Here is a 25915-nt window from a genome sequence, read left to right on the forward strand (position 1 = left end):
TGCCTTTCTTTTTAATTCCGCTGCCCACGACTGTGGTTTCAGCCACGTTGGCCTTTCGGGTTCTCCAGAACTAACCCCAGAACACTGTGATCACCCTTCTCTCAGCACACTCTGCTCCTCTGTCCCCGCTCTGTCCCCCCAATCCCACACTTGGAGGGCTGGCACTCATCTTAATTCTTAGCTTAAATGCCACTCCCAGTGGTGGCTGGCTGTCACAGTTTTTGGTGTCACCCATCTTATTTCGAACTCTTCTCCTGGATTCTTAAGCCTATTTATGATCAATCACATAACGTCTCTTTGTTGCACATACTTTCTCCAATGCAGCTTTATTGCTTAAGGCCCCTGGGTGGCAAGCTTTCATGTAAGCTGGCTGATTTATCACACACCTCTGTCAAACTGGTACTTGTTTGACGCCACGTGAGGTGAAGGAAGCCACAGGAAATATAGGTGTGCCACTTCCGACAGCCACCGCCTTTCGTGCTGATGTCACACTGCAATTCAACAAGTCGGTGTAAATGTATAATACATGTAACAAGTTAGTGAAATAGGAGCTGGGCTTTGTTTTTCCAAACATGTTTCCAAAAGACTGTTTTATTTTAAAACACACACAGAGTCGGACACAGATGCCTTTTGAACCGTCACGGTGGAGAGAGTTACACTGATTGCTTACACCGGCTACCTCTTCCTCTCTGCCGAGCCCATGGCTCTCACGTCTCGTGAAGCACGAGCAGATGACTCTCTTCCTTCATATCACTGCTTGCTGGAATAAGAGTCCTCAGATGACAGCAATTATGTGACCACATTTCGCATAACTGTTTGGCAATTATTAAAGTTTTGCAGTTGCCGGCTTTCCTAGGGGTATCTTACAACCTAAGGAAAAAAAACCAGCTCATGAAATGACCTTGAGTTTGCCCATCCCCATACAGCTGTTTAAGCCTGACACCTGTGTGGTTTCACAGGCTGACAAAGCCCCGATGGAGACACCTGCCTGTCCGCAGGGGAAGCAGCAGCCCCTCCCCTGCTCTACTCCCACCCCCGTCCCACTGGCCAGGCCCAGAGCCAGGATTAGAACCCAGTCTGCTTTCTGAACTTCCAGCCTCCTATGTTGTAGTACATCCACACCCACGTTACATTTGCCATCCATGATTAAGAAATCCATTCTGTCATCCTCACTGAATGAGGGTTTTATTTAGGGTTTGTTTTGGTTATACGCACCTCTTACCAAACTAAAAGATTGCATGTTCTGAGATTGCAGACATAATATGACAGAAGACTGGGATTTCATCATTCATATTTTCTTCAGCAAGAAACTAGCATTCCCACCTTCGCTATTTATGTCAACCATTCCTTTGTCCGTCTACCCTTTCTCTTCAACCCTTCTCTGTCAGCCACACGCCCCGTCCTGGTTTTCCCTTCATCCTGGCGGACAACTGCCTAAAGCTCTTTCATGTAGGTTTGACAAATGTACTGAATTTCATGTAGGGGTAACAAAACTGCTACTTGTAAGAATATCCACTCAACGATGTAGTGCTTATTCAATATAATCAGCAGACAAGTATTTTTTTTCAGATGCTAACACTCTCCCCTTCTAAAACTATCCCATCATTCCTATGAGAAATGTTTGCTATCTCCTCTGACCTTTAGATCTCTTTGCATACCATAAACAAATGACCCTGCCTTTCTGGACTGGATTATTTGTTGATAAGCCAATGGCATCTGGAGAAGAGTAAGGCTGGATTATTCTCCCAAGGAGGTGCTATCGGCCCCTATTCTGAGTTCAGAAAGTCTATATGCTGTGAACACTGACCCCAACCCTTTACCGGGGAAAGAAGGGATCCAAGAGTAGACAGGGAGAAAATGAATCCAAGGACTCGGATGAGAGGTATTTTCTCCATGTCCAATAAGACTGGATGTGAAGGGTCCAGATCTCAGACCCTGATTAGTTATGCTAGAAGCTGGTAATTTTTTTTTTAATGTGTATTTATTTTAGAGAGAGAGAGCATGAGCAGGGGAGGGACATAGAGAGGGAGACAGAGGATCCAAAGTGGGCTCTATGTTCACAGCAGCGAGCCCAATGCGGGGCTTGACCTCACGAACCAGGAGATAATGATCTGAGCTGAAGTTGGACGCTCAACTGAGTCACCCAGGTGTCCCTGAGGCCGATAATTTTTTAATTTAATGAAAAAAATTTTAAGTAGGCTCCATGTGGGGCTTGAACTCATGAGCCCTAAGATTAAGATCTGAGCTGAGATCAAGAGTCGGACAATTAACCGAGCCACTCAGCTGCCCCACATAATTTCTTTTAAAGGTTTGGTTTTCAAGTAATCTCTACACCTGGTGTGGGGCTCAAACTCAAACTCTGAGATCAAGAATTGCACGCTCCACCTACTGAGCCAGCCAGGCGTCCCTAGAAGCTGATAGTTGTTATGTTGTGAGGAGACTGCCCATTTTATGCTTGCTGTGTGTTCTCTGCACTTTGTCCTCACTTCCCTTTGGAAAAACCTAGATAATATAAATAGTTCTCTTTATATTAAAACTCTACTGTTGTTCATTTTGATGAAGTTTCTGGTGCCACAGTATATTTTCTTGTTTTACTGCATGGTGATAAATACAATGTGAAACCACATATGTCACTAAACTGTACTTACCAAGCATTTCTTCTAATTTTGTCGTGGCAGGTTCATTCACATTAAATACACTGTGACTATTTCTAGGGGAAGAAAATGCAAAAAACTCTTATCGCATAAACTTGGGTGGGGGGAATGTTCATTATTTATACAGTCAATGTTCATTATTTATACAGTAAGACTACTTTTCTTTTGTTTTCAAGTTTATTTTATTTTTTAGTAGTAATCTGTACACCCAGTGTGGGGCTCGAACTCACGACCCTGAGATCAAAAGTTGAATGTTCCACCGACTGAGCCAGCCAGCCGTCCCTAAGCTTGACCGCTCTTACCTTCATTCACTCAGAAGAGGAAACATCTAACGATCTGCACATACACGGATGTATTTAGGTATTGCACGTGGGCATATACAAGTGTATACATGCACACACACTCTACTGTGCTCCCCCAAAATCTTTCTTATAATTAATCTATACATTTCAATATTAGGTCAAAGCCAAACTGCTGGCCTAAAACACTTTTTTTGCCTCAGTATCATTTTTATTCATATCCACATAAAATTTGCACAGTAACTCATACTGACGTGACCCATCAGCAGATGGGTGAGGGAGGTATGGTATAATGTTTACAGATCATCTATTTCTACGACTTTGTCTGGATTCGGGGCTCAATTGTCATTAGCCGTCGCCGCCCCTTCAGCACCCATGCGATCCCACGCAGTACTTACACTTTCTTCTTCTCTACCACACCTAGCCTCACAAAAGCTGCTAAGGCATTTTTCTGTACATCGGAAGACAATACGTCGTAACACTGCGAGGCACCTGGGACAGAGAAAGAAGTGAGTGGACCACTTCTTGTTTTCAACCACAGGAAATCACCACCCGCAGGGGTGTGACTGACCTTGATCAAGAAGCCCACTGGTGAATTTTCTAACTCCATCCAAATACTGTTTCTCGGTGAAGTAGTCTTCTTCTTCGTACAAGAGGTATTTGCAAATTATCTGGTTTTAACAGAAAGAGAAAAAGGCAGCCAAATACAATAGGACAGCCAGTAACGTGATAGTGCCCCTCGTCACAGAAAGATACTTTATGTAAGAGCAGAATAAATGCCCTCCAAGGTTTGGGCACAGAAAAGCCACAGAATTCTTGGGTCCCTCTTGAGCTCGTATCACTGCTTATAGTTAGAAAAAAGAGTTTGAAATAGTATTGACATTTATTAAAATACAATTTCTCACTTTGAGGGGTTGCAAATTACGTGAATCACCATCAGCTTAACAGATCTTACACTGCTTAGGAAGAGAGGACCGAAAGTTTTCCAACTGTTTTTTCTCTAAAAACACCTAATAGGCCCCAAATGCTGATGGCTTCTAGCACAGAATGGTACTTTGAGATAGAAGGAGCATTTATCATTTATCTACTAAGTGCCAGACTTTGTACAAGAACTATTTCATAGGCCAGAGCGCCGCTCTGCCAGGAGGTCAGTCCCGGGTGCCTCTAACCGGTGCACAGAGCTCAGAAACAGAGCCCTCTTCTTGCAAATATGTACAGTCCCTTGAGAGCTTCCACTGCAAACTCCCCTTCTCCCTTTGAATCCTGGCACAGTTCCTGCCGGGCATATAGACCCTCCCCCTCTCGAAGCACTCCTAGAGCTCTGACACACTCTTTCTGATACTTGCACCCCAACCTTTCCTTTCCCTTCCAACATCAGCCTTTAGTGATAGAAATAATTTGTGTAGAAATTCTGATAGAAATGACTTTCTGTATCATTCAAATCTTGCATTTACCGCGCGCCTATGATGTATCAAACACCTTGCTACGTGCTACGAAAACAGCTGTTAAGATACAGCATGACAGTGCTTGGGTGTAAGTGTAGTTATGTGGCGTCATAAAGCTGCTACCCTCTGGGGTCTGAGAGGGTGAATCACCTGAGAGGTGAATCTTTCACCCTATTGATCAATCTCCCTACCGTTCCACCATTCACCTGGGGGAGACACTTGCCCTTGGGACCAGAAGGAAGTACAGGCTGGGGGGATCTTAGTTATACCGGATATGGGAGGATGAAGCAGAACTTCCTAAGAGTTACATACCTGGTAAGATTCCACAAAAGGTTTAAAGAGGCCTATTAAAAATTCTAAGACAGGATTTCCTTTCGGGGTAACTAGGATGTCCCTTGTTGTCACTTGTATTGTCTCACTTTTACAGAGCAGGTAACAGCCTTCTTCAAAGTCCTGGGAAGGAAGAGGAGAAGACAGAGTGCATCCACTAATTTAGGTTAACGGGGACACTGAGAGAACACCAGTTAATTCCACAACCCTTCCGGAAGGTTCTGGCTGTTAGCAGCCAGAGAAGCGTGTGTGCTAACACACAAAATGCGGAACCTCAAACAGCAAACACACAGAAGATTCATAAGCCTTAGAAATCATGACCCGGGGGATGGATTTTCTCACTCTGCATGGCCACACTCCTTACATTCCAACAGGAAGGACATACAGCAGGGCCTCAAAATATGTGGGGTTATGCTTATGCTCAAAATCTGCTGCCCTCATTTTCAACTGAGGAAAACCTGTGCTCCCTGGCACAGCGTACAGAAACCTAACTACTTGCCATCCTGGTACACCGCCCGCCGCGGCAAACCAGCGGGCCAGCAAACTACCGGGAATCTGGGAGCCCGATTCCTCATGAGCTGTCTATACCACTGGGTAACACTACTGCTCGCCAATCTCAAAGCAAGAGGCCCGGCACATTCCAACAAGTTGTTAACGGGAAAATGTGTGGCAGTCGGTAAATTTTGTTTTAAGTTTATTTACTTATTTTGAGAGAGAGAGAGCCAGAGAACCAGGCAGAGCGAGTGGGGGAGGGGCAGAGAGAAAGGAGACATAGAATTCCAAGCAGGCTCCATGCTTGCCAGCACGGAGCCCAACATGGGGTTCAAACTCACGAAACCGCAAGATCATCACCTGAGCCTAAACCAAGAGTTGGACGCTTAATGAACCAAACCACCCAGGTGCCCCTGCTGGTTGGTAAATTTTTAACAAAACGGTGTTGATTTATTTACAGTGGCTGCACTGAAGGTTGAAAGAAAGACTCTCTTCTCACCAAATAAGCCCTACATTACTGATTAAACTTGACCAAGAACCAAAACAGAGCTTGCTGAGCTGTGAGTGTCCAAGTGTCTCTTTAATTCTGCCAAATGAAGCCTTGGAGAAAGGGAGGTCACACTCGTGGATACAAGCCTACCATTTCCAGAACTCACACTGTGAACACACTTGGGCTCTTCGGCTGTAAGGATTTACCTTGACTGTGTTTCCTGGAAGGAAGATGAACTCATCTGAAAAAACACTGACCAGGAAGCGAAAGCAACCGTAGACATCCTCTGGAAATAAATTAATTACATCAAATTACAACATTGCTTTTGAAGGGAGTACCAAGAAGTCCACGACTTTCCAAAATGCACTGCTTCAAAGGCATGTTATTCAAAGCCAGGGCCAAGAATTAGGGCCCCCAAAGGAAGTTATAACCAATCCAAATTTTACGTACAGAACAAACTATAGTTTAGCAGTTTCAATAGTTGAATCTTAATCACAACTAGGCCTCAAACCAGTCAGTTTGGTGACGAACGAGATGCCACATTTCTTGGACGCTAGGGTCCTTCACTTTCCCCTGCCCATGGTTCCTTAGTAGAGAAGGAAAGCAATGACTTACTTCAGTCCCTTCTCTATTCATATTTCCGGCTGTCTTTACTATATTTTTAGCACTAGAAGACACACAGTAGAAAATACGGATTCTCCAGACACGTAGGTCTACCTCGCCCATCAACCACAGAGCCTTCTTCATTTTTCTGACATATGCTATGAACTTCTCATTAGAAGAATATACAGACGCATGGACAGGAAATGTTGCCTCCAATTTTAGGGTGTCCCTAACACTCTAGAAGACCATGCATGTGATCCTTAGTTGTGAATGAATTTCAATGTAAGAAGCCTCAGATCAAGATTTGAGTTTCCTGGGTCTTGAACTAAATTGTCTGACTTCTCTCCAGGGCCATTTCCCCATCCACAAAATGAGGGCATGGACACAGGACCCTTGAGGTTCATTCCAATGCTAAAGGTCTATGGTTGGCACCGATAATTCTATCTTTGGAGCTTTGAAAAACAAAAACAAGCACAGCAATGTGTGGGCCACAGTCCAGACCCACTGAATCAGAACAGGGCTCGCCCTTAGTAATTCCAGCATAGCCTGGGTAGAAAACCCCTGACCTCGACTACAGGTTCCGGTGGACAAAAACGGTTTTATTCATTGTTTACACTCCTCATCGCCACTGGGACGTTACTGGGTATCTAGTAAGCACTCCTGCGCTGCTGGATTGTTGTGCCCATGCTGACCGGGACATGGACAGCCGTGCTCTAGTCCCAGAACCTTCCTTAGGTGATTAGGTACCTTTCCAGGCCTCACTTCCCTTACTTATAAATGGAGAGGTTCAGGTTAGATGATTTCTTAGGTCCCTTTCAACTCCCAAATGTTAAGTGGATGGCCATGTATTTAGGGAACAAGCCTAGCTTCTTCCGAGTACACAGGGCCCCTTTGATGGTGTCTGGGACGCACACATGTGGCTGAGCGTGATAAGGCTTCAAATGCTGCTCCCTATATACGGAGCTGAACGGCCAGGTCTCTTCTAAAGTTCAAGACCACATTCCCGAAAGTTACCTTTCCGCAACCCGGGTGTCATGTGCAGTGCCATGGCTACTAAGGAAGGGCGGACAAAAATGTTGAGCAACTGGTTCCTGTAAGCTGAGCACATGAGGAGAGTGATATGCTGGAAGAGAAGCCCATGGACCACTTCTGAGTCTCCGGAGTCCACGTTCAGAACCACCTGGTCTTTGACAAGGCTGGCGATGTTGGAATGCAGAAGAAGGCTGGACTGGATAACTTCTTCAGCAGCTTCATTATCTACACACAAAGACAATGCGTTCAGGCAGCAAAGAAATGGGATGGGTTCCCTGCTGGGAGTCTTAGGCCAGTGCATGCATCAACGGTAGGGACCTGACAGATTTACTTTCAAGCACCAGGTTCTGGTTTTAGGCTCTACCAACTGAAGTAATGATACCCTACATGAAAGATACCTATTTCTTTCTCTCTTTCTTTTTTAAGTAATCTCTATGCCCAACATCGGGCTCAAACTCACAATCCTGAGATCAAGTGTCACATGCTGTTCCCATTGAGCCAGCCAGGTCCCCTGTGAAGGATATTTTCCAAAAGGAGTATAAACTCTGAGGACATTTAATGCACTTTCTTATCTACCCCTAAATTGTCAGCCACTCTGAAATGCATATCAATTCCCAGTCTAAAAACCAACACTTCCTCAGGAACCAAGGGTATCCAGAGTTTTGTAATAGCAAGTTACAGGATAAGAAAATCACATGCATGTGAATTCGCAAAATACTAAGATAAGAAGGCTCATGATGAAAACATACTTCACTCTCTCTCTCTCTCTCTCTCTCTCTCATACACACACACACACACACACACACACACACACACACACCCCTTGCTTAGACCAATTAATTCCAAGATGGCAAGAATATTGCTTTGCAGCTTTGCTGGTGAACAAAGGGTAAACCCAGAGGCACTCCCCTAGCACCAGGCTTCCCTGGGCACAGGCGGACCCTGAGGAGGTTTTCTGGTTTTTTCACATCGGAGAAAACTAAAGAACTGAGCCCCTAACAGATGCTGGTAACTTACCACCTGACACCATGCTGGCCTAGAGAAGGCCAAGAAGTTAGTATTACAGAAGCGTAAGGAAGAGATGGTGATATTTAACCAACATTCTTGGCAAGGGAAATCATTTTACTGTTTCCCTGAGCCAAAGAGCTGGTTGCCGGGTATGTAGCCAGGCACACTGGTCAAGCTGGGCAAAGTCTGCTAATGCTTTGCGGAAGAGACAACTGAGGGGTGTGGGGTTTCCTTCTGGACTCGATCACATTGCTCTAGATGCACGTGTCTTGTCTCCGCTTGCTCAAGGTAATGACATATGGTAATGTTATATACACGATATAATATGACATGGCATAATGATACATGTATCATGAAGACCACTTGATAGGAGAATGCTTAGAATACGTGGTAAGTGGAGTAAGGAAGAAAAAAGGAACTGAACGGATATACCACATTCTGAATCAGAAATCATATTTAATCACTCTATTACTGTTACTTAGATACCAACAGACTCTCACTCTATAATAACTTATTTTAGTTGCTGAATAGATACTCTTAGCTACAGACTGGCCTACTTCTTCCATCTTGAGAAAACAAAAACGCTTGCAAAGACAGGTGTCTAGGTTTTCACATGCTCCTGGGCCAAGTAGGAGTCAGCACTTTACCTACGCTTTTCTCATGATTTTCTACCTGAATCACACTCAACGTGTCCTTTGCCGCCCACGGGAACATGTGTCTGACTCATCTTTGTTTCCCTACTGGTGACCACTATTCAAGGCGATGGCCACTTCTGCTGGCAGTTCTGCCTAAACACCTCATAGCCCTACCTCAGCTCTGCTATTGCCTTGTTCAGGCTCCTTCCCTTCCCATTCGTGTGGCCCAGCTTGAAAACGGACACTGGTTGTTTTCTACAGTTGTTTGCAGTCATGTTTCCCTGCTTAAAATCCTCGACTGTGGGGTGCCTGGGTGGCACAGTTGGTTAAGTGCACAGCTCTTCATTTCAGCTCAGGTCGTGATCTCACGGTTCGTGGGTTCAAGCCCTACATCGGGCTCTGTGCTGACAGCATGGAGTCTGCTTGGGATTCTCTCTCTCTCTCTCTCTCTCTCTCTCTCTCTCTCTCAAAGATAAATTAAGGGGCGACCAGGTAGCTTAGTCAGTTAAGTGTCCGATTTCGGCTCAGGTGATATCTCACGGTTCGTGAGCTTGAGCCCCGCATTCGGCTCTCTGCTGTCAGCACAGAGCTTGTCAGAGCTTGCTTCCGATCCTCTGTCTCCCTCTCTCTCTGCCCCTTTCCCACGCTTTCTCTCTCCAAAATAAATAAACATAAAAAAATAAATAAACTTAAAAAAAAATCTGCAATTGAGTCCCGTAAACTACAGCTTCCAGTCCAGATCCCCCAGGCAGCAGGCCCAGCTAACCCAGCCTGTGTCCACATCTTTACCTTCCATCATCCGTCTCCCAGAGCCAACACTGTAAGCTCACCCACCCACCTGCAGGCCAGCATCACCGTGATGCGGTGCTGTTGCACCATTTCACGTTTCCCAATCCCTACGTTAGCAATCCCTTGCCCGCTCGTCTTCCAGAATGGCTCCTGCTTTTCCATCAAGATCGGTTCAAAAGTCATTTCTATGAAACCTTCCCCGAGCGTGGCCCTTCCCTACACAGGGGTCTCAGCAACGTTCTGCGGTCCATTCAAAGTTCTTTGTGTGTGTTTCGCTGGCCCCGCTTCACTAGATGCCCCGCCCCTGCCTTCCACACGCCAGGAGGACGTCCCACACAGGGGTTGCGCCTTGTTCTCTCTGGCCTCTGGGTAGTTCCCAGCACCCACCAGGCACTCAAGAGGTTTAATGAGTGACCAGTGGGGAGCTATGAACGGATTACATTTCCATCTGTGGTCTCTGCAATTTTGACTCAAAGAGATTGGAAACAGCTAAAGCTAACACTTGGCACACACGTCCCAAACTCCCGGCGAAGTGTTTATAACGCCAATGAGGGCTTTACAAAGTTGTCATTTTCTGAGAATCGTATAAAGGTCCACGAGACTGGCCCTTTGGTCCTTTTGATGGGGTGAATCGAATGGGCTGCAAATCTAATGTGGTTTAAAACGAGGTGGGTGTATTACACTGACCACGGTGAGCAGTGAGTAATGCGTAGAACTGTCCAATCAAGGCTGCACACCTGAAACAAAACACGTGACGCTAACTGTATTTTAGTAAAAAAAAAAACAAAACAAAAAACTTTGAAAAAATAAAAATAACAAGAAGTGGGTACGGAGGGAGGAATATGCGGAGGAAAGAAGATTCATCCACTCTCCACCCTGCTAGGTGCCAAGGAGGCAGCATTTTAATTAACATACCCAGAGTCTCATAGGAAGAAGTGACACGTAAGCAATTGTTCTCAAATAATCAACATACTGTATTCAGTGTCCCCCAGTGATAAAAACAAATGACGTTTTCTTCCTGTCTGGGGCGCCTGGGTGGCTCAGTCAGTTAAGCATCGACTCTTGATTTGGCTCAGGTCATGATCTCACAGTTTGTGAGTTCAAGTCCCTCATAGGGCTCTGTGCTGAGCCTGTGGAGCCGGCTTGAGATTCTCTCTCTCCCCCTCTCTCTGCCCCTCCCCTGCTTGCTCTCTCTCGCTCTCAAATAAATAAACTTAAAAAAAAAGTTTTCTTTCTCTCTGAGCAAAGCTTTGCTCGGTGTCCTGTGTAGGTGTTTCATGTCTAGGTGACAGCTTTTCCAAATTAAGAAACAAAAAGCAAGCACGCTCCTCACATACATCTCACATACGTACCGGGCCAGGTGAGAAACCCCCCGAAGGCCTGGGTTAAGCTTTTCAGCCATAAAGTCTTCTCCACCAGAGCGTCAAAGTCCATGGAAGGCCGGTTCTGAAGCAGAACAGCAGCCATGAGGGCCCACGGGCTCAGAACCAGGTTTTGAATTTGCAGAAGCTGCATTTTATAGGCAACTTCAGTGACAAAGGCATGCATGTCCTCTGACTGTTTCTGAGGGATATACCTATAAGAAAGAACAGGGAACAACAAATTACAGTTTTGCTACCCACATTGATGTGAATGGTGGGGGAGGGGAACGGGAGAAGGCAGACCCTTTAGAAGGCTTCTCATTCTTTCTGCCAACCCAATTCTCTCAGGTCACAGTGCAAGAATATACTTTCACTGTGGTGTCATCTGTCCCTCTGTCTCTACGGTATGCTCTTGAGAGGTGATAAAATACACTCAGGGGGACACAGTCCTATTCTTCCTGGTTCCAGGCAAAACAACTTCTGTTGTTTTATAACTAGGATGTATCACTTCCTCTGTGAAACCTGATGCCTCCCCCAGTGGACTGAACTACTCTGCCCTCTCAGAATTCGCTCGCTGCCCTTTGAACACCTCTCTCACAGAACACACCAGCTTACGTGGTAACCGCTCGTGCCTGCCCTGGATGGGCTACACAGCTTGCCTGACTGCTACGCCACTCTGCTGAGAAGCTCACGATCCTCACCTGACAGATTCTTCAGGCATGGATCACCAACCTCGGCATCCGATATCAGGAACCGATACAGAACAGGCTGAAGCAGGGACAGGCACAGGACCTGAGAGTGTCCACACCGTAAGGTGGCTTAATGGGAAAGCTAGAGCCAGTGAGGGCACCCCGTCCTACGTATCCGAGATCTATAGCGTGGAGCCTGTGGCGGCATAAAGCTACCATCTGCTTGATCGCCGGCGAGGCCGCCAGTGAGGCACTCCAGCTGCTGCGGAACCACTGGCGCTACGGATGAATGATGAATGAGGATGTGGTCGTGTGAAGCCTGTCTGAGCAGGTGGTTTCTGTCTCCCTTACTTCCCCATGTGTATTTCTCTAAATTAAGAAAATCCAAAGGTGTATCTGCACCTGCAACCTGAAAGAACCTAATACATTTCTGTGCCCATAAAACAATAACCTGTTTTTAAAAAATTACTTGAGAGAGAGAGAGAGAGAGAGAGGGAGGGAGAGCATGCGAGAGTGGGGGAGAGGGGCAGAGGGGAAGGGGGAAGAACAGAGCGAGAATGCCAAGCAGGCTCCACGCTCAGTGCAGAGCCCGACAGTGGGGCTTGATCCCATGGCCCAGGGACCACGATCTGAGCCAAAATCAAGAGTAGCGTGCTCTACCAACTGAGCCACACGGGCGCCCCAAAACTATACCCTTCTTGAGGACTGGGACTCACCGCCATTCATTCTGACCACATAATCCTTTCTAGGATTAACCACACTTTGGCCGACCTACCAATAGTGCTCAACGATTCCCACACACGCAGTACGGGCAGCGCACTGCACACTGTGGTGTAGCGTAGGCGGTAGGGCACTGGCTCCCCTGAGAATGAGCACTGACCTTGCCTATTTGACACACGTATCCTGCAAACGTAATTCTTTAATTGAAGCTTTCTGCTCCTCTGATACGTCATCTCGGATAACTAAGTTGCAGTCCTAGAAGGGGTCAACTCAAGAATCACAACTACCCTTCCAGATTTTCATCCTAATCTCTATGTCGGTTATGAAAACACAGGTCTTGCACCTTGGAATCAAGTTATACGGGCTCCGACTCATCCTTCCAGCTGCCAGAGATCGAAGTGACACAGGGTCTCCGAAGTACACGTGGATATTTCCAAAATTTTCAGAGAGAATCTTCCTGGCTTTCAACAATCCCTAGTGGCGTCATGACAGGGGAAATGGGGATAAACAGGAGTAAGTTCAGAAAGGAGTTGGTGTATAAATGAGCATTTTCTCTGAATTCAAGTAAAATCAAATTCAAATAAAAGTTTGGTTGTCCTAAATTTACGCACAGTTGTAGACTCCTTTGGCTTAGGCACCCCCAGAAGCTCATACGCATAAAGAGTTTCTTCCAATATCTTGTCGTAACTGATGCTAATTGGAACAAGGTACGTATCAAAAACTTCTCTTTTAAAAAATGGTTCCATCACAATATTCAGAAGACCTGTAAACAGGGAGAAAGGGTTTTCCAGATGTATTGAAAAGTGGAGTAAACAAGGGGACACAAACAGGAAGACCCTGAAGTGCGCAATAGACATTAAGCCCATAAATAGAAACAGTTACAACTTAAACAGGCAGGCTTAAAAAAGAAAGAATATCTTGCCAAAAAAAAAAAAAAAAAAAAAAAGTGCCCAGCTGTATCCAGTAGCTGTGACCACACCACATCTTCTGGATTTGTATTCTTCCTTCAATCTCTAAAGGACCTACCAAATTTTGGAGTCAGTGTCTTAGCAGAGCGACTTCTTGTCCCTTCGAGGAAAAATTCAACAGGAGCATAACCATTCTTTAAAGAGAAAACAGAAACAAACAAAACAAAACACAAAACCCATTGCCTAGTCTCAGAGTGAGAAATGCTTTCTCCCCCATACCCAAACCATTTATTTATATATTATATATATGTAATATATATTATTAAATATGATTTTAAAATATAATTATTAAACATAATTATTAAATATAATTTATCGTCAGATTGCCTCCATACAACCACCCAATGCTCATCCCAACAGGTGCCCTTCTTTTCATTCCTTCCCCCAGGCTCCCGACCCCCCACGTCCAGCCTTTGGAACCAACACTGTGCACGCGCAGGGCGCAGGGGCAAAGCACGGGCGAGAGGGCCGCAGGTCACACAGGCTGCGGAGGTCACGTGCGTTCCTGCAGCGGGACGAGAGGCTGAGCGTTCGAGAGGGAAGAATTTAAGCTCCTCCAGCAAGCTCGAGTGAAAAGGAAATACAGCTTGAAAGTACTCGGGAATTATCTGCATTTACCCGTAGCATGGTTTTCACGTATTCAGAGAACACGGCCCAGTAAAGTTTATTGCCACCAAAGGTGCGTCGCATGAAAAAGGCACCCGACATCCGCAGCAGCTCACTGACCATTTTCATTCCGAGGAAGTCTAGGAAATAAATACAGAAGGGGATCATCATTTTTTGCAGGTCTTGGAACTTTCCATAAATACCTCAACTCATTCTATGAAGAAAGATTTCGTGTGTGGAAAACACCCCTATGATATTAATAATTACACTTCCCGGGGCGCCTGGGTGGCTCAGTCGGTTAAGTAACCAACTTCGGCTCAGGTCATGATCTCACGGTTCATGAGGTCGAGCCCCGCATCGGGCTCTGTGCTGACAGCTCAGAGCCTGGAGCCTGCTTTGGATTCTGTGTCTCCCTCTTTCTCTGGCCCTTCCCCTCTTGAGCTCTGTCTCTCTCTTTCTCTCTCTCTCTCAAAAAATAAACATTAAAAAAAATTAAAAAAAAAAATAATAATTAGACTTCCCGACATGAACATCCGTTAAGGACCTCTAACAGTCTGATGGGAGAGGAGGGGCCGTGTGGGCAGGCCAGCTGGGAGGCTACCTCGAGGGCCACTGGGCGCCTTGGCGTTTACGGCCAGACCCACCAGAGACCGTGGCCTCAGTGGGCAAGTGGCCAGCTCAATGATGTCATCATGCCGAGGTCTTCAGTTAGCACTGCTGCCGACCTGGACGACAGACCAGCACATGTGGTCCATGTTGGACAGCTGTCCAGACCGACTTTTTCTTTTTGTTATCCACCTTTCTTTTTTTACCCAGCCTTCTCTGAGTGGCACAGAATAAATCCACCAAGTCCCGGATGAGAGGAAGAGTTCTATCATCAGTTTAAAAACCCTCCTTCTTTCCATTTTCCTTACTTTTCAAATAACTCCCTCACATGTCTGTACAGATGAAAATGCTTTTAAAGTACTTAAGTCCCTGGCTGTTTTCACCTTACTGTTTGCTGCATTTATTAACCAAGGTGTATTCTTGAACCCCAACTTTCCTGGCTGCCTCAAAAGGGAGGTGATAAACAATTATTTGCTTTAGCAATCCTGCTTTTGGGAATCAGTCCTACAGAAGTAAAAACACTCATATAAAAATATGTAAAATTGAAACGGAAGAAGGGACAGGGTATTTTCACCATCACCTTCAAACACCTCAGGAACTATTAAAATCGCGTTGGTGAGTATTTTTTATTTTTGTAATTAAAATAAAAAACGGGGGAAACAATACGTACCCATTCCTGCCGCGATGACTGGTACAGGTAAATCATAGTTGTATAAGAGAAAAGACAACATCAGAAAGTCAATGTAACTTCGATGACTGGGCAGCAGAACAACCGGGTGCTCCTGGATAGCTCGCTGTAGCTTTAAAACAAATGTTCCCTTTTGAATCATTTCAGTTTTCATATTGTTAAAATCACATGCCACATCAGAACAGGAAGGATGTGTGTATACGTACAGAGGGAACACTAAGGAGAACAAGGTCTTTCTGCCTCCCCTGCTACAAACAGAATCCCCTATTACATTTCAGAGTTTTACAGAAATAAGCACACATGATGCAAGAACATTAAAAATGTAAATTGCATAGAAAATAATAATAATAGTGATAAACACTAACATATCAGCGGGGCACCACATTAAGCACTTCACATATGAAGCATTTTACACGCATTGTTTAATTCCACATATTTGTAAAGGAGGCCTAAGCATTAGGTTCCTCATTTGCGACATGGTCGTGCATCTGATCGATGGCCAGGCTGGGGATGCAACTGAAATCAGTCTGAATTAAAAAGTCAGCTAGCTGTCAGGGCACCTGGGAGGCTCGGCTGGTTGAGTGTCTGATGCTTGATTTCAGCTCAGGTCATGAGCTCTCCTTTGGGGAGAATGAGCCCTGCGTTGGGCTCCGTGCTGACAGCGTAGAGCCTGCTTGGGATTCTCCCTCCACCCCCCTCTCTGCTCCTACCCCACTCACACGGGTGCGCTTTCTCTCAAAAAATAAACTTAAAAAAAAAAGGTCAGCTGTTACCCACTGTGCTAGACTGATTGTGTGTAATAAGAGGGAACAAAGCTTCTCTTGGGCAGATTAATGAAAACAAATCTGAATTAGAAGGATAAATGAGAGGTACGGTATTTCTCTATACACTGGACTGGCTGCAGGAAGAATGGGAGCCCTGCAGTTCGAAGGAATTTGAGCCTCCAGATATATTTTGTAGGCTGTCAAGATACCTCAAATACATTCACCGTATCAGTGTGTTATCTGCTTTTCTTTTCTTTTTTAATCTAACTATAATTCGCCAAGGCAAGGTAATGTGTGATCAGTTAAGAAGACATGGCCAGGGGCGCCTGGGTGGCTCAGTCGGTTAAGCATCTGACTTTGGCTCAGGTCACGATCTCACGGTTTGTGAGTTCGAGCCCCACATCGGGCTCTGTGCTGACAGCTCAGCCTCGAGGCTGCTTCGGATTCTGTGTCTCCCTCTCTCTCTGCCCCTCTCCTGCTCACGTTCTGTCTCTCTCTGTCTCTCAAAAATAAATACATGTTAAAAAATTAAAAAAAAAAAAAAAGAAGACATGGCCAGTCAACACCAGTCAAGATTCTCTGGATGGCTTTTTTTTTTTTTTTAAGGTTTATTTATTTTTGAGAGACAGAGAGAGACAGACCACGAGCAGGGGAGGGGCAAAAACTGAGGGAGACACAGAATCCAAAGCAGGCTCCAGGCTCCAAGCTGTCAGCACAGAGACTGCCTGACACAGGGCTCGAACCCACCAACTGCGAGATCATGACCTGAACCGAAGTGGGTACTCAACCAACTGAGCCACCCAGGTGCCCCTCTCTGGGTGGCTTTATCAAACATTCTTTGACAGAGATCCAGAGAGTAAGTCAGCAATCTAGAAAATAGTCAGAAAAGGAAAAAAAGAAGAAATACTTGAAAGTAAATGACTGAATAAAACAAAACCTTAAAAGACATGTACAGGAAGGTCAATGAAGGTGAGAGCTTCTTGGTAAGAGGAAAAATGATATTAAAAAACATAAATGAATAAAAATAGGAAAAGCTCTTCCTTTCAGAGGGAAGCAGGCTGTTAACAACAGTGATGGAATTAGAAAAATCACCATTTCGCAATCATTAGAGTAATAACTGGTTCAGGCAAAAATCATCAGTCAATGTAAAAACTAATGGAGGAAGTAAGGCGGACCCCTCTCGAAGCATCTCTCCACAAGATACTTACTCATTCCAAAGGGAAATACCACCTTAACCAAATGCTGAAAGTGCACATCACCGTGCTCCTGACCTGCTGCGCTGAGAAGGACACAATGTTTTCCCACTGAGAAAACATCACTCGAAACCAAATCAAGGCAAGCTATAAAACAACTGGTCTGGTTTTGTTTTTTGGGTTTTGTTTCCAAAACTAATATGAAACACAAACAAAGGCCGAGTTATTGTTCTAACTTAAAAGGGTCTACAGAGATAAGGAAGCTGAATGTGACGCGTGATAGAGGATTTTCTTTTGCTGTACCAGACATAACAGGGACGACTGGTGGACTACGAATGAGGTCTGTATTCTAGCGTTCAATGTCAGTTTGCTTATTTTGATAACTGCGCAAGATGGGAGTATCCTAACCCCTTATGGGAAAAACACACCGGAGAACTGAGGAAAAGGATGAAGGAAATGTTGGAGGGGAATCCAGGTGAACCGCGTACAGAAATTCTCGGCATTACTTCTGTAACTTTGTGGACATCTGACATTAGGTTAGCCTGTAAGTATTACCTGACTAAGTAACTTAATCTCAAGTCTGAAGATCTGAAAGTGACAAACATCACCCTCCAGAGAGGCAGAGCCTCTTCCGGCCTGCTCATTTGGTGCAGAGTGAGATGTCTCTGCGTTGATTGTTATCATGAGGGGTAGAAGAAGAGGTTGTTTTTTTTAACCAGCAATACTCACTTTCTGAATACCTTCTTCATTTACACACACTTTTGAGAAAATTTGTTTAAATATTTTGCTCAGCGCAAAGGCAAAAAACCGGATGACTCCCAGACGCAGTTTGTGGCTCATTTCATCCAAGATCTCACAAACTTCCTCTCGGAGGACATCGACGGATTGAAGGGATTCCTTGGAAAGCTAGAAGGAAAAGGAAAAGCAGGGAGACGTTTCTGTAGGAAAGAAGCCAGAACTGTATTCCCTCAAGCCAGTATGACTAGTTCCAAATGGACCAATACTATATAGCTCAAAAATGCTACGCTCTCTTCTTCATTTAAATTGACATAATTTATTTTCCAATATAACCACAGTAGATAAATGATCCTATTTAGATAACCTCACAGACTAGAAATTCAAAGAGAATCGTCTTTCAAGGATAGTATTTTAGACTAAAGAAAACCTCTCACCTTTCATTTGATTTGTTAATAAGCTTACAACCAAATTCTCTAAAATAAGTTGTTGCCTGTGTATTAGTGTCCTAGAATACATATTTAGCAATTTCTTTCCCTAGAATGTTGCAGCACTCCATCTGCTTGCTCAATGCTATTACAGGGTAATATACAAGGTAAAAATGCCAGATTACATCACAATAACCGTTTAAACTATTCAGATATAGAGGTCACTGGGACAAAACTCTCCCAAGTATCAAAGGGTAACTAGTGAAATCAATGACCTCACAATGGAACTCTCTTTATTCATATGGCACACCACATCTTCTTGTAAAGAGAACGAATATGGGCGTGTGCTAGGCCTGGAGATGAACAAGTCCGTTTCTGTCCTTAAGGAATCCCAATCTGACTCTTTTTACTTCCCCCTAAACAAGCATGTTGGAAACAAGTGTGGAGTCTATGTGATAAACAATAATTATCCTTTGCAGAGGAGAATGTTCTGCTTTAGGATGAGGTCCAGAAGATCAGAGGGTAGAATGCTGGAGTCCCAGCTTCCTAAATTACATGTTTTTTTTAAAAAAACAATGAGGTGTGCTCGCTTCGGCAGCACATATACTAAAAAAAAAAAAAAAAAAAAAAACAATGAGGTGAAATTAATATAGCATAAAATTAGCCATTTCAAAATCAACAGTTCAGTGGCATTTGGTACCTTCACAAATGGGTAATTATCCTCTACCTAGCTCCATATTTTATCTTTTTCAGGGAAACAGAGGAATCAGTGGATTAGTGGTAAGGATGGATTTCAGGAAACAAGCCTAGGAAAGGGAGTCCATTTGAAGAACTATCAAAATAGTTGAGGCCAGAGACAGAAAAGGCCCAAACAAAGGTAATAAAAGGTGCTGAAGAGAAGGCGAAGGGCAGAGAGATGCTCAGTTCTTATGGGCAACAGAATGGATGGTGGGGCGGTCCTGAGATGGGGGAGACAGACCAAGGGTAGAAGGCAGTGTGGTGCAGGGGTTGAGAAGGCGGGGATACTGGTTCTGAGGGGTTTGTGAGACATACAAATTAGATGACCTTCAGGGAACAGGACAGTCAGAGATAAAAGTCTGAACCCTGATAATCTAGCCAAGGCTAGAGATCCTGTCTGGACATCACCAGACTACAGGTGAAAATGGAAATGAAGACAATGGACAAAATGGATCAGGGAGGCTGCAGGGATAAAGGAGGCTGAGGGTTTGACCTTGAGAAACACTTGCCTGGTGGATGGAAGAACCTGTAAAGAGATTAAGAAGGGAGATATTCAGAGAACTACACCGGGTTGCACCATAAACGTCAAGAGAGGTCCTGCAGGAGACTGCCCAACAAAAACGGACACAGTTAAGATACAGCGAAGACTAAAACGGCCCCTGGGATCGGGTCCCTTGGAGATCCACAGTGACCTTTACTGGATGAGGTGCATGGCCTGCTAAAAGTGGGGCGTGAATGGGGAAGGACAGACTATACCTTTGAGGAGCTGAGCCGAGAAGGGAAAGAGAGATGTGGCCGAGAGGGCCCTCCCCCAGCCAGGAAGCACTTATGCCAGCTGGGCCGGTAGAGAAGGCTGAAGAGTAGGAAGGACATGACCCCCGGGGTTCTGAAAGAATTACACACATGAGGCGTTCAGGGGAGCAGGCTGGTCGATTCAGAAGGAATGCCTTCTCCAAAACTGGACGAAAGCACGGAAGCAGAGAATGACCTGATCCCTTATTCTGTGCACCTGGGCTTCTCATTTGCTCAACAGGTATGTCTGTCCTTCCAGCACCCTCTTCCTGGAAACCTCAGATGAGATTAAAAGATGAGCAATAGCTCTGTAAGTCCTTGTCCGGGTGCTGTCCCTCTTCAGTCTGCTCTCCGCACCACAAACCTGAGTGGTCCCTTAGATGCAGCAGTAATCTCATCTTTCCTCGGCTAAAAGCACTTTGATGGCAGCTCTTGCATTCCTGTGAGCCAAAGACAGCCTGAGTTGGAGAAGCGGCAGCAGAGATGGAAAGAAACAGACAAGAGCTATCAAGGGGAGCACAGGAGCCGCTCCTAGTGACTGACTAGGATGAAGGGTAGGCAGGAAGCTGAAGACGGCATCCAGATTTGCGGTTTGAGCAGCAGGCACATGGCAGGGTTGTTCTTGGAGTACAGAAAACAGGGGGAGGGGGGTGTGCGTGGTACAGCGGTAGGGGTGGGAGGGTAAGAGAGTTTGATTCAGACACCCTGAATTTGAGAGGTTTTTGGATTTTCCAAGTAGGTATTCCAATAGACATCAAAATATGTGTCTCAAAAGAGATCTGGACTGAAGCAACAGATAGTAATTATTATTTATTACATACTGTTGTTTATAACATATTACTAACTAACATAACAACATAAGTGTAAGGAAGATACTTATAATTCTGGCAATAAACAAAACTGCTCAGAGAGTGAGTTAGAACAAGAAGTTGAGGAACAGCAGCATTTAAAGACACAAGCGAAGGAAAAGAAGCACATCAACGGAGGAAATCAAGAAGATTTGGTGGGAGGGGGGATGCCTGGCTGACTCGGTCGGTGGTGCATGTGTTTTGTTTTTTTTTTTTTTAGTTTATTTATTTTTGAGAGAGTGAGTGAGCCAGTGTGAGTGGAGCAGCGAGAGAGGGGAGAAAGAATCCCAAGCAGGTTCTGCACTGTCAGCACAGAGCCTGATGTGGGGCTCCATCTCACGAACCATGAGATCATGACCTGAGCCGAAATCAAGAGTTGAACGCCTAACTGACTGAGCCTCCCAGGCGCCCCGGATCACGGGATTCTTGATCTCGGGGCTGTGAGTTTGGGTCCCATGCTGGGTGTAGAGAGAACCTAAAAACTTCTAAAAAAAAAAAAAGAGGGAGAGTGTGCCAAAGACTGCGAAGGATTTCAACAAGGTTGATTTTAGCCATAAGGAAGGAAGTCATTATTTGCAATCCTGGAGAGATTAATTACAGCGGGTTGGAAACCACATTCCAGTGAGCTGGAGCTGCGTATACACAAAGGGTGAGAAAGTACAGAAAACAGCCAGCTGCTTCTAAGAGTAGAACACAACAGGGAAAGGAAGTGCTGAGTCATAAGGGGGAACAAATGTGCTCAAAGGCTGATTTAAGCTGGAAGACAATTAAGCATGTTCAGTGAGGATGTAAAGCAGTAAAGAACAGTAAAAAGTTAAAGACATTTGGGAGGACAATCGAGCAAACAAAGTCCTGGAGAAGGAGGGAGCAAGTCAAGTTCAGAGCAAAGGAGTAGGGGAGGGACTGAACTCCCAACAGGAGAAAGGGCTCCCTGTCCCCTCTGAACAGGAAGGAAGAGGAGAATTATGGGTATCAGATGCAGGTCAATTAGTAGCTTGATCACAGGAAGTTGAGAGTGGTCATATAATGGTTTACATTTTTTTGTGAAGCAAGAAGAAAAATCTCATGTTGAGGGTAAGGCGGGGAGATGGGAGGCTCAGAAAGAATGGGACGGACACTGACACTGTCATTTTGGAGAATGGAAGAGACTTCACTGGGGAAACAAAGAATTCCTGAGTAACAAGAATTACAGAGGGCCCAGTTGGGTTACATAATCTTGAGTTATAACAATTCCAATCTACCTACATTATGGGATTTTTTTCTCAGTAGCACAGCCAAGTTTGAGAAACACTGGCTTGGGTCAGTCATGCTTGATCTGGCTATGCACTAGAATTATTTGGGGAGCTTTTATTAACTTTTTAAATGTTTGTTTATTGACAAAGAGACCGACCATGAGTGGGGGAGGGGCAGAGAGATGTAGAGACAGAATCTGAAGCAAGCTCCAGGCTCTGAGCTGTCAGCACAGAGCCTGACACGGGGCTGGAACTCATAAGCCGTGAGATTATGACCTGAGCTGAAGTCCGATGCTTAACCAATTGAGCCACCTAGGCACTCCAACTTGGGAAGCTTTTAAAAAGAAGATGAAAAAGAAGAAGAAGAAGAAAGAGATGCCTGGGTCCTATTCCAGAGTCATTAAATCAGAATCTCTGTGGACAGGGCCAAAGCATATTTTTTTATTCATTCATTCAAGAAATATTTACTGAATGTGTACTATGTGCTAGGCACTAGGAATACAGCAAAAAAAAAAAAAAAAAAAGTCATTAAGGGAGATAAAATTTTTGCCTTCATGGAGTGTATATACTGGTGGATAATAACAGTTAGCTTTCTGTAAAAGTTCTATCAAAGAGCCGGTATTGAGAACCACTGTCTTTGGCTTCTAATTGACGAGGAAACTTCATGCCGCTGATGGAATAGGACCAATCAGAGAAGACTAATTGTTTCTTCAAGACAGATCATGACAGAGAGATGAAAACAAAAGGATTAGGAGCACAGGTCATACATCCAAATCAGAAGAAAACAGCAGAGATAAAGAGCTTTTCTGAGGCCATACATCTGACTAAATTCCGCTTAAAAGTCAATGAAGCAAAGATCTCTCCAGGTTCACCTCAAGGCACAAGAGAACTTGGGCAACAGAACAGGGAGGGCCGGCCACCAGGAAGCTGTAGTCCTGCCCACTGAATGCCTCTATCCTGCTGCCTTCAAATCACACGTCCAAGACAGAACTTAGTGTTTCTCCCCAGTCCATTCCTTCTCCTGGGCTCCCTATCGCAATGAATGGTGCTCTCATTTCTAAGTCTTTCTTGCCCTTCCCTTCATTCAATAAGGTCTACTCCACCTCTTAAATTTCTTAAATCTGTCCAACTCGTTTCTACGACCACTTACTGGTCTAGGCAAGTGTGATCCCACAAAGGGAGTATTGCAAAAGCATCATAACCAGACTTCCCCTCTCCGTCTGGAGCAGAACGGTGCTTCTAAAACATAAACCGATCAGGCCACAGTCCAACCTGAAACCTTTCAATGACTTTGCACTGTATGCAGGATAAAATCGAATTCCTCTGGATGGTTTTTAAAACCCTTCACCATGTGGCCGCTGCTTCCCTCTCCAGTCCCAATTCTTACCACTACTCCTTCTGTGCCCTCTTCGGTCTGGTCGGACCTGCTTCTAGTACTGTGAGTACACATGCTCTCTAGTCTTTAAAACAAGCCAGTGGTTCCCAAACTTTGCTATACTTTGGAGTTGACTGGGCTTCTCTAAAAACTACTACTAGAATGTCTGGTTCCCTCCCTCTGACGTTCTGATTCAATTCATATGGGGGTGAGATCTATGCACAGGGATTCCTGAAAGCTTCTCCAGCAACTTTAATGTGCAGTGAAATTTGAAAACCACGGGGAAAATGTTATCTGCTCTGCTAGGAACATTTCTTCACCCACTTCACCTGGACAACCCCTAATCATCTTTTAGGTAGGCATCATTAAAAAAAAAATCGATTTTCTTTTTTTTTTTTTTTAATTTAAATTCAAGTGAGTTAACATACAGTGTAGTCTTGCCTTCAGTAGAACCCAGTGATTCATCTCTTACATAGGACACCCAGTGCTCATCCTGAAAAGTACCCTCCTTAATGCCCATCACCCATTTAACCCATCCCCCCACCCACCTCCCCTCCAGCAATGCTCAGTTTGTTCTCTGTATTTATGAGTCTCATATGGTTTGCCTCCCTGTTTTTATCTTACTTTTCCTTCCCTTCCCCTATGCTCATCTGTTGAGTTTCTCAAATTCCAGAGATATGTGAAATCATGAGATATTTGTCTTTCTCTAAGTGACTTAGTTCACTTAGCACAATACCCTCTAGTTCCATCCACGTTGTTGCAAATGGCAAGATTTCATTCTTTTTCATCACCGAGTAGTATTCCATTGTGTGTGTGTGTGCGCGCGCACACACACACACATATACACCACATCTTCTTTATCCATTCATCAGTCTATGGACAAAAAAAAAAAAACTCGCTTTCCCAACTCCCTACACAAATTATTTGCCTTATAAGTAATTAGTGCCCCTGTATACTGGGCTCCTGTCAGCATATCAGATTTCATTGTCAATTCAATGGATTATACAACTGTTGTCATTCCCTATCAGACTATAGTTGACCCTTGGACAACGTGGGGGCTGGGTGCCAACCCCCCATGCGGTTGAAAATCCATGCGTAACTTTTGACTCCCCAAAATCTTGATAGCCTACTATTGACTGGAAGCTTTACTGGTAACATGAACAGTTGATTTACACGTATTTTCCATGTTATATATATTATATACTATATTCTCACAATAAGCTAGAGAATATATTAAGAAAATCATAAGAAAAAAATCATAAGGAAAATACATTTACAGTACTGTACCGTATTTATTAAAAAAAAAAAAATCCACTCTAAGTGGACCCGCACAGTTCAAACCTATGTTGTTCCTTGTTGGCTGTGGTTGAAGAGGGAATCACTTACCTGTTTAATGACATAATGAACCTCTTCAGAATTGAGAACACTGTATTTAATATCACTTGGCTTGCAAGGAGTAATCCCCTTATAGACAAGAGGTGTGTAGCATTTCATTGCAAACTTCAAGTCACTGACATGCCTCCTCTCCTCTAAAATGTCTTCAAATTCATCCCATTTTTTGAGCTCCTTCTGTGGGTAAGGAAAATGAAAGAAAGTAACGCACATACTGTAAAATAAATTAGGGCAGATTAGGGACTACACTGGTAAGGTTTCATCTTTGCCAACATTTTTATTCAAGGACACATGAACAAGAGCAGAGTGCACTGATAAAAGGTTCTCCTATACTAAAAAAAAAGGAAATATAATGACAGTTAGGGGTCAATAAATTGATACTGAATTATCACAGTATTTTATTATGTCTGTTTGCTATCTTTGTAAAGCCAGTACCCTTTTGGAAAAGTCAACAAAGATAGTAAAGATGAGAGATTAAGCTCTAGAATAATCTGACCAATTTTATAATCAATTTTATCTGGTCAATTTTATCAATCACATTGATAAATATGTTTTGCCTGCCTCTTCTCCTTAGGATTCACAATTAAATCAAAGCATACAATAGAAATTCAAAATTATGTCAAATCAAACTACATGGGTGCCAATCCACTTAAGGCACCCCATATGTCCTCCAACTTCTTCAAATACTTTTTTCCTCTGGTGACTGAAGGGCTGAAGTTTGAACTTTACCCTCTTGGAGAAGTGCTGTTGGGGCGGCAGGGATGCCCAGGTCATGGCTCCTGCCACTTCCGTCTACAGGCTGTGATGAGACGCAAAGAGCCACCTGCCTTCTCCCTGGCTACCATGTGTGTTGCTGACACAAAGGGTGTCCTCTATTCGGGGTTGGGCAGATCCTAGGAACTTCTATTTATCTTTCCTGCATTAACCTGTGTGAGCAGCGGTCAACTTACTGGGGAGAAAAAAATGCTTAGAGATTCTGGGGCACTTAAATAGCAATTCAGAT

The 25915-nt window shown here is 44.4% G+C and overlaps 1 protein-coding gene across 4 annotated transcripts in view; it reads right to left on the reverse strand.

Moving 5' to 3' along the window:
- Nucleotides 1-557: 557 nt before the first annotated feature.
- Nucleotides 558-25915, reverse strand: part of GNPAT (glyceronephosphate O-acyltransferase) — a 32989-nt gene continuing 7631 nt past the window's right edge. For 3 of the 4 annotated variants that reach the window (XM_047824970.1, XM_047824971.1, XM_047824972.1), the window contains 15 exons: nt 24907-25089; nt 18102-18278; nt 15398-15527; nt 14134-14261; nt 13574-13649; nt 13159-13310; nt 12891-13021; nt 11130-11353; nt 7328-7570; nt 5917-5996; nt 4711-4851; nt 3525-3624; nt 3352-3445; nt 2649-2710; nt 558-870 (listed from right to left, as the gene is read on the reverse strand). In XM_047824970.1, the coding sequence (XP_047680926.1) occupies nt 827-870; nt 2649-2710; nt 3352-3445; nt 3525-3624; nt 4711-4851; nt 5917-5996; nt 7328-7570; nt 11130-11353; nt 12891-13021; nt 13159-13310; nt 13574-13649; nt 14134-14261; nt 15398-15527; nt 18102-18278; nt 24907-25089 (1965 nt within the window). In that variant the 3' untranslated portion in view covers nt 558-826. Of the gene's footprint in view, nt 871-2648; nt 2711-3351; nt 3446-3524; nt 3625-4710; nt 4852-5916; nt 5997-7327; nt 7571-11129; nt 11354-12890; nt 13022-13158; nt 13311-13573; nt 13650-14133; nt 14262-15397; nt 15528-18101; nt 18279-18544; nt 18638-24906; nt 25090-25915 lie in introns of those variants that run through there. The other variant, XM_047824973.1, reaches the window with a different exon arrangement.

This window comes from Prionailurus viverrinus, chromosome D2 (genome assembly GCF_022837055.1).
Source record: "Prionailurus viverrinus isolate Anna chromosome D2, UM_Priviv_1.0, whole genome shotgun sequence".
NCBI lineage: Eukaryota > Metazoa > Chordata > Mammalia > Carnivora > Felidae > Prionailurus > Prionailurus viverrinus.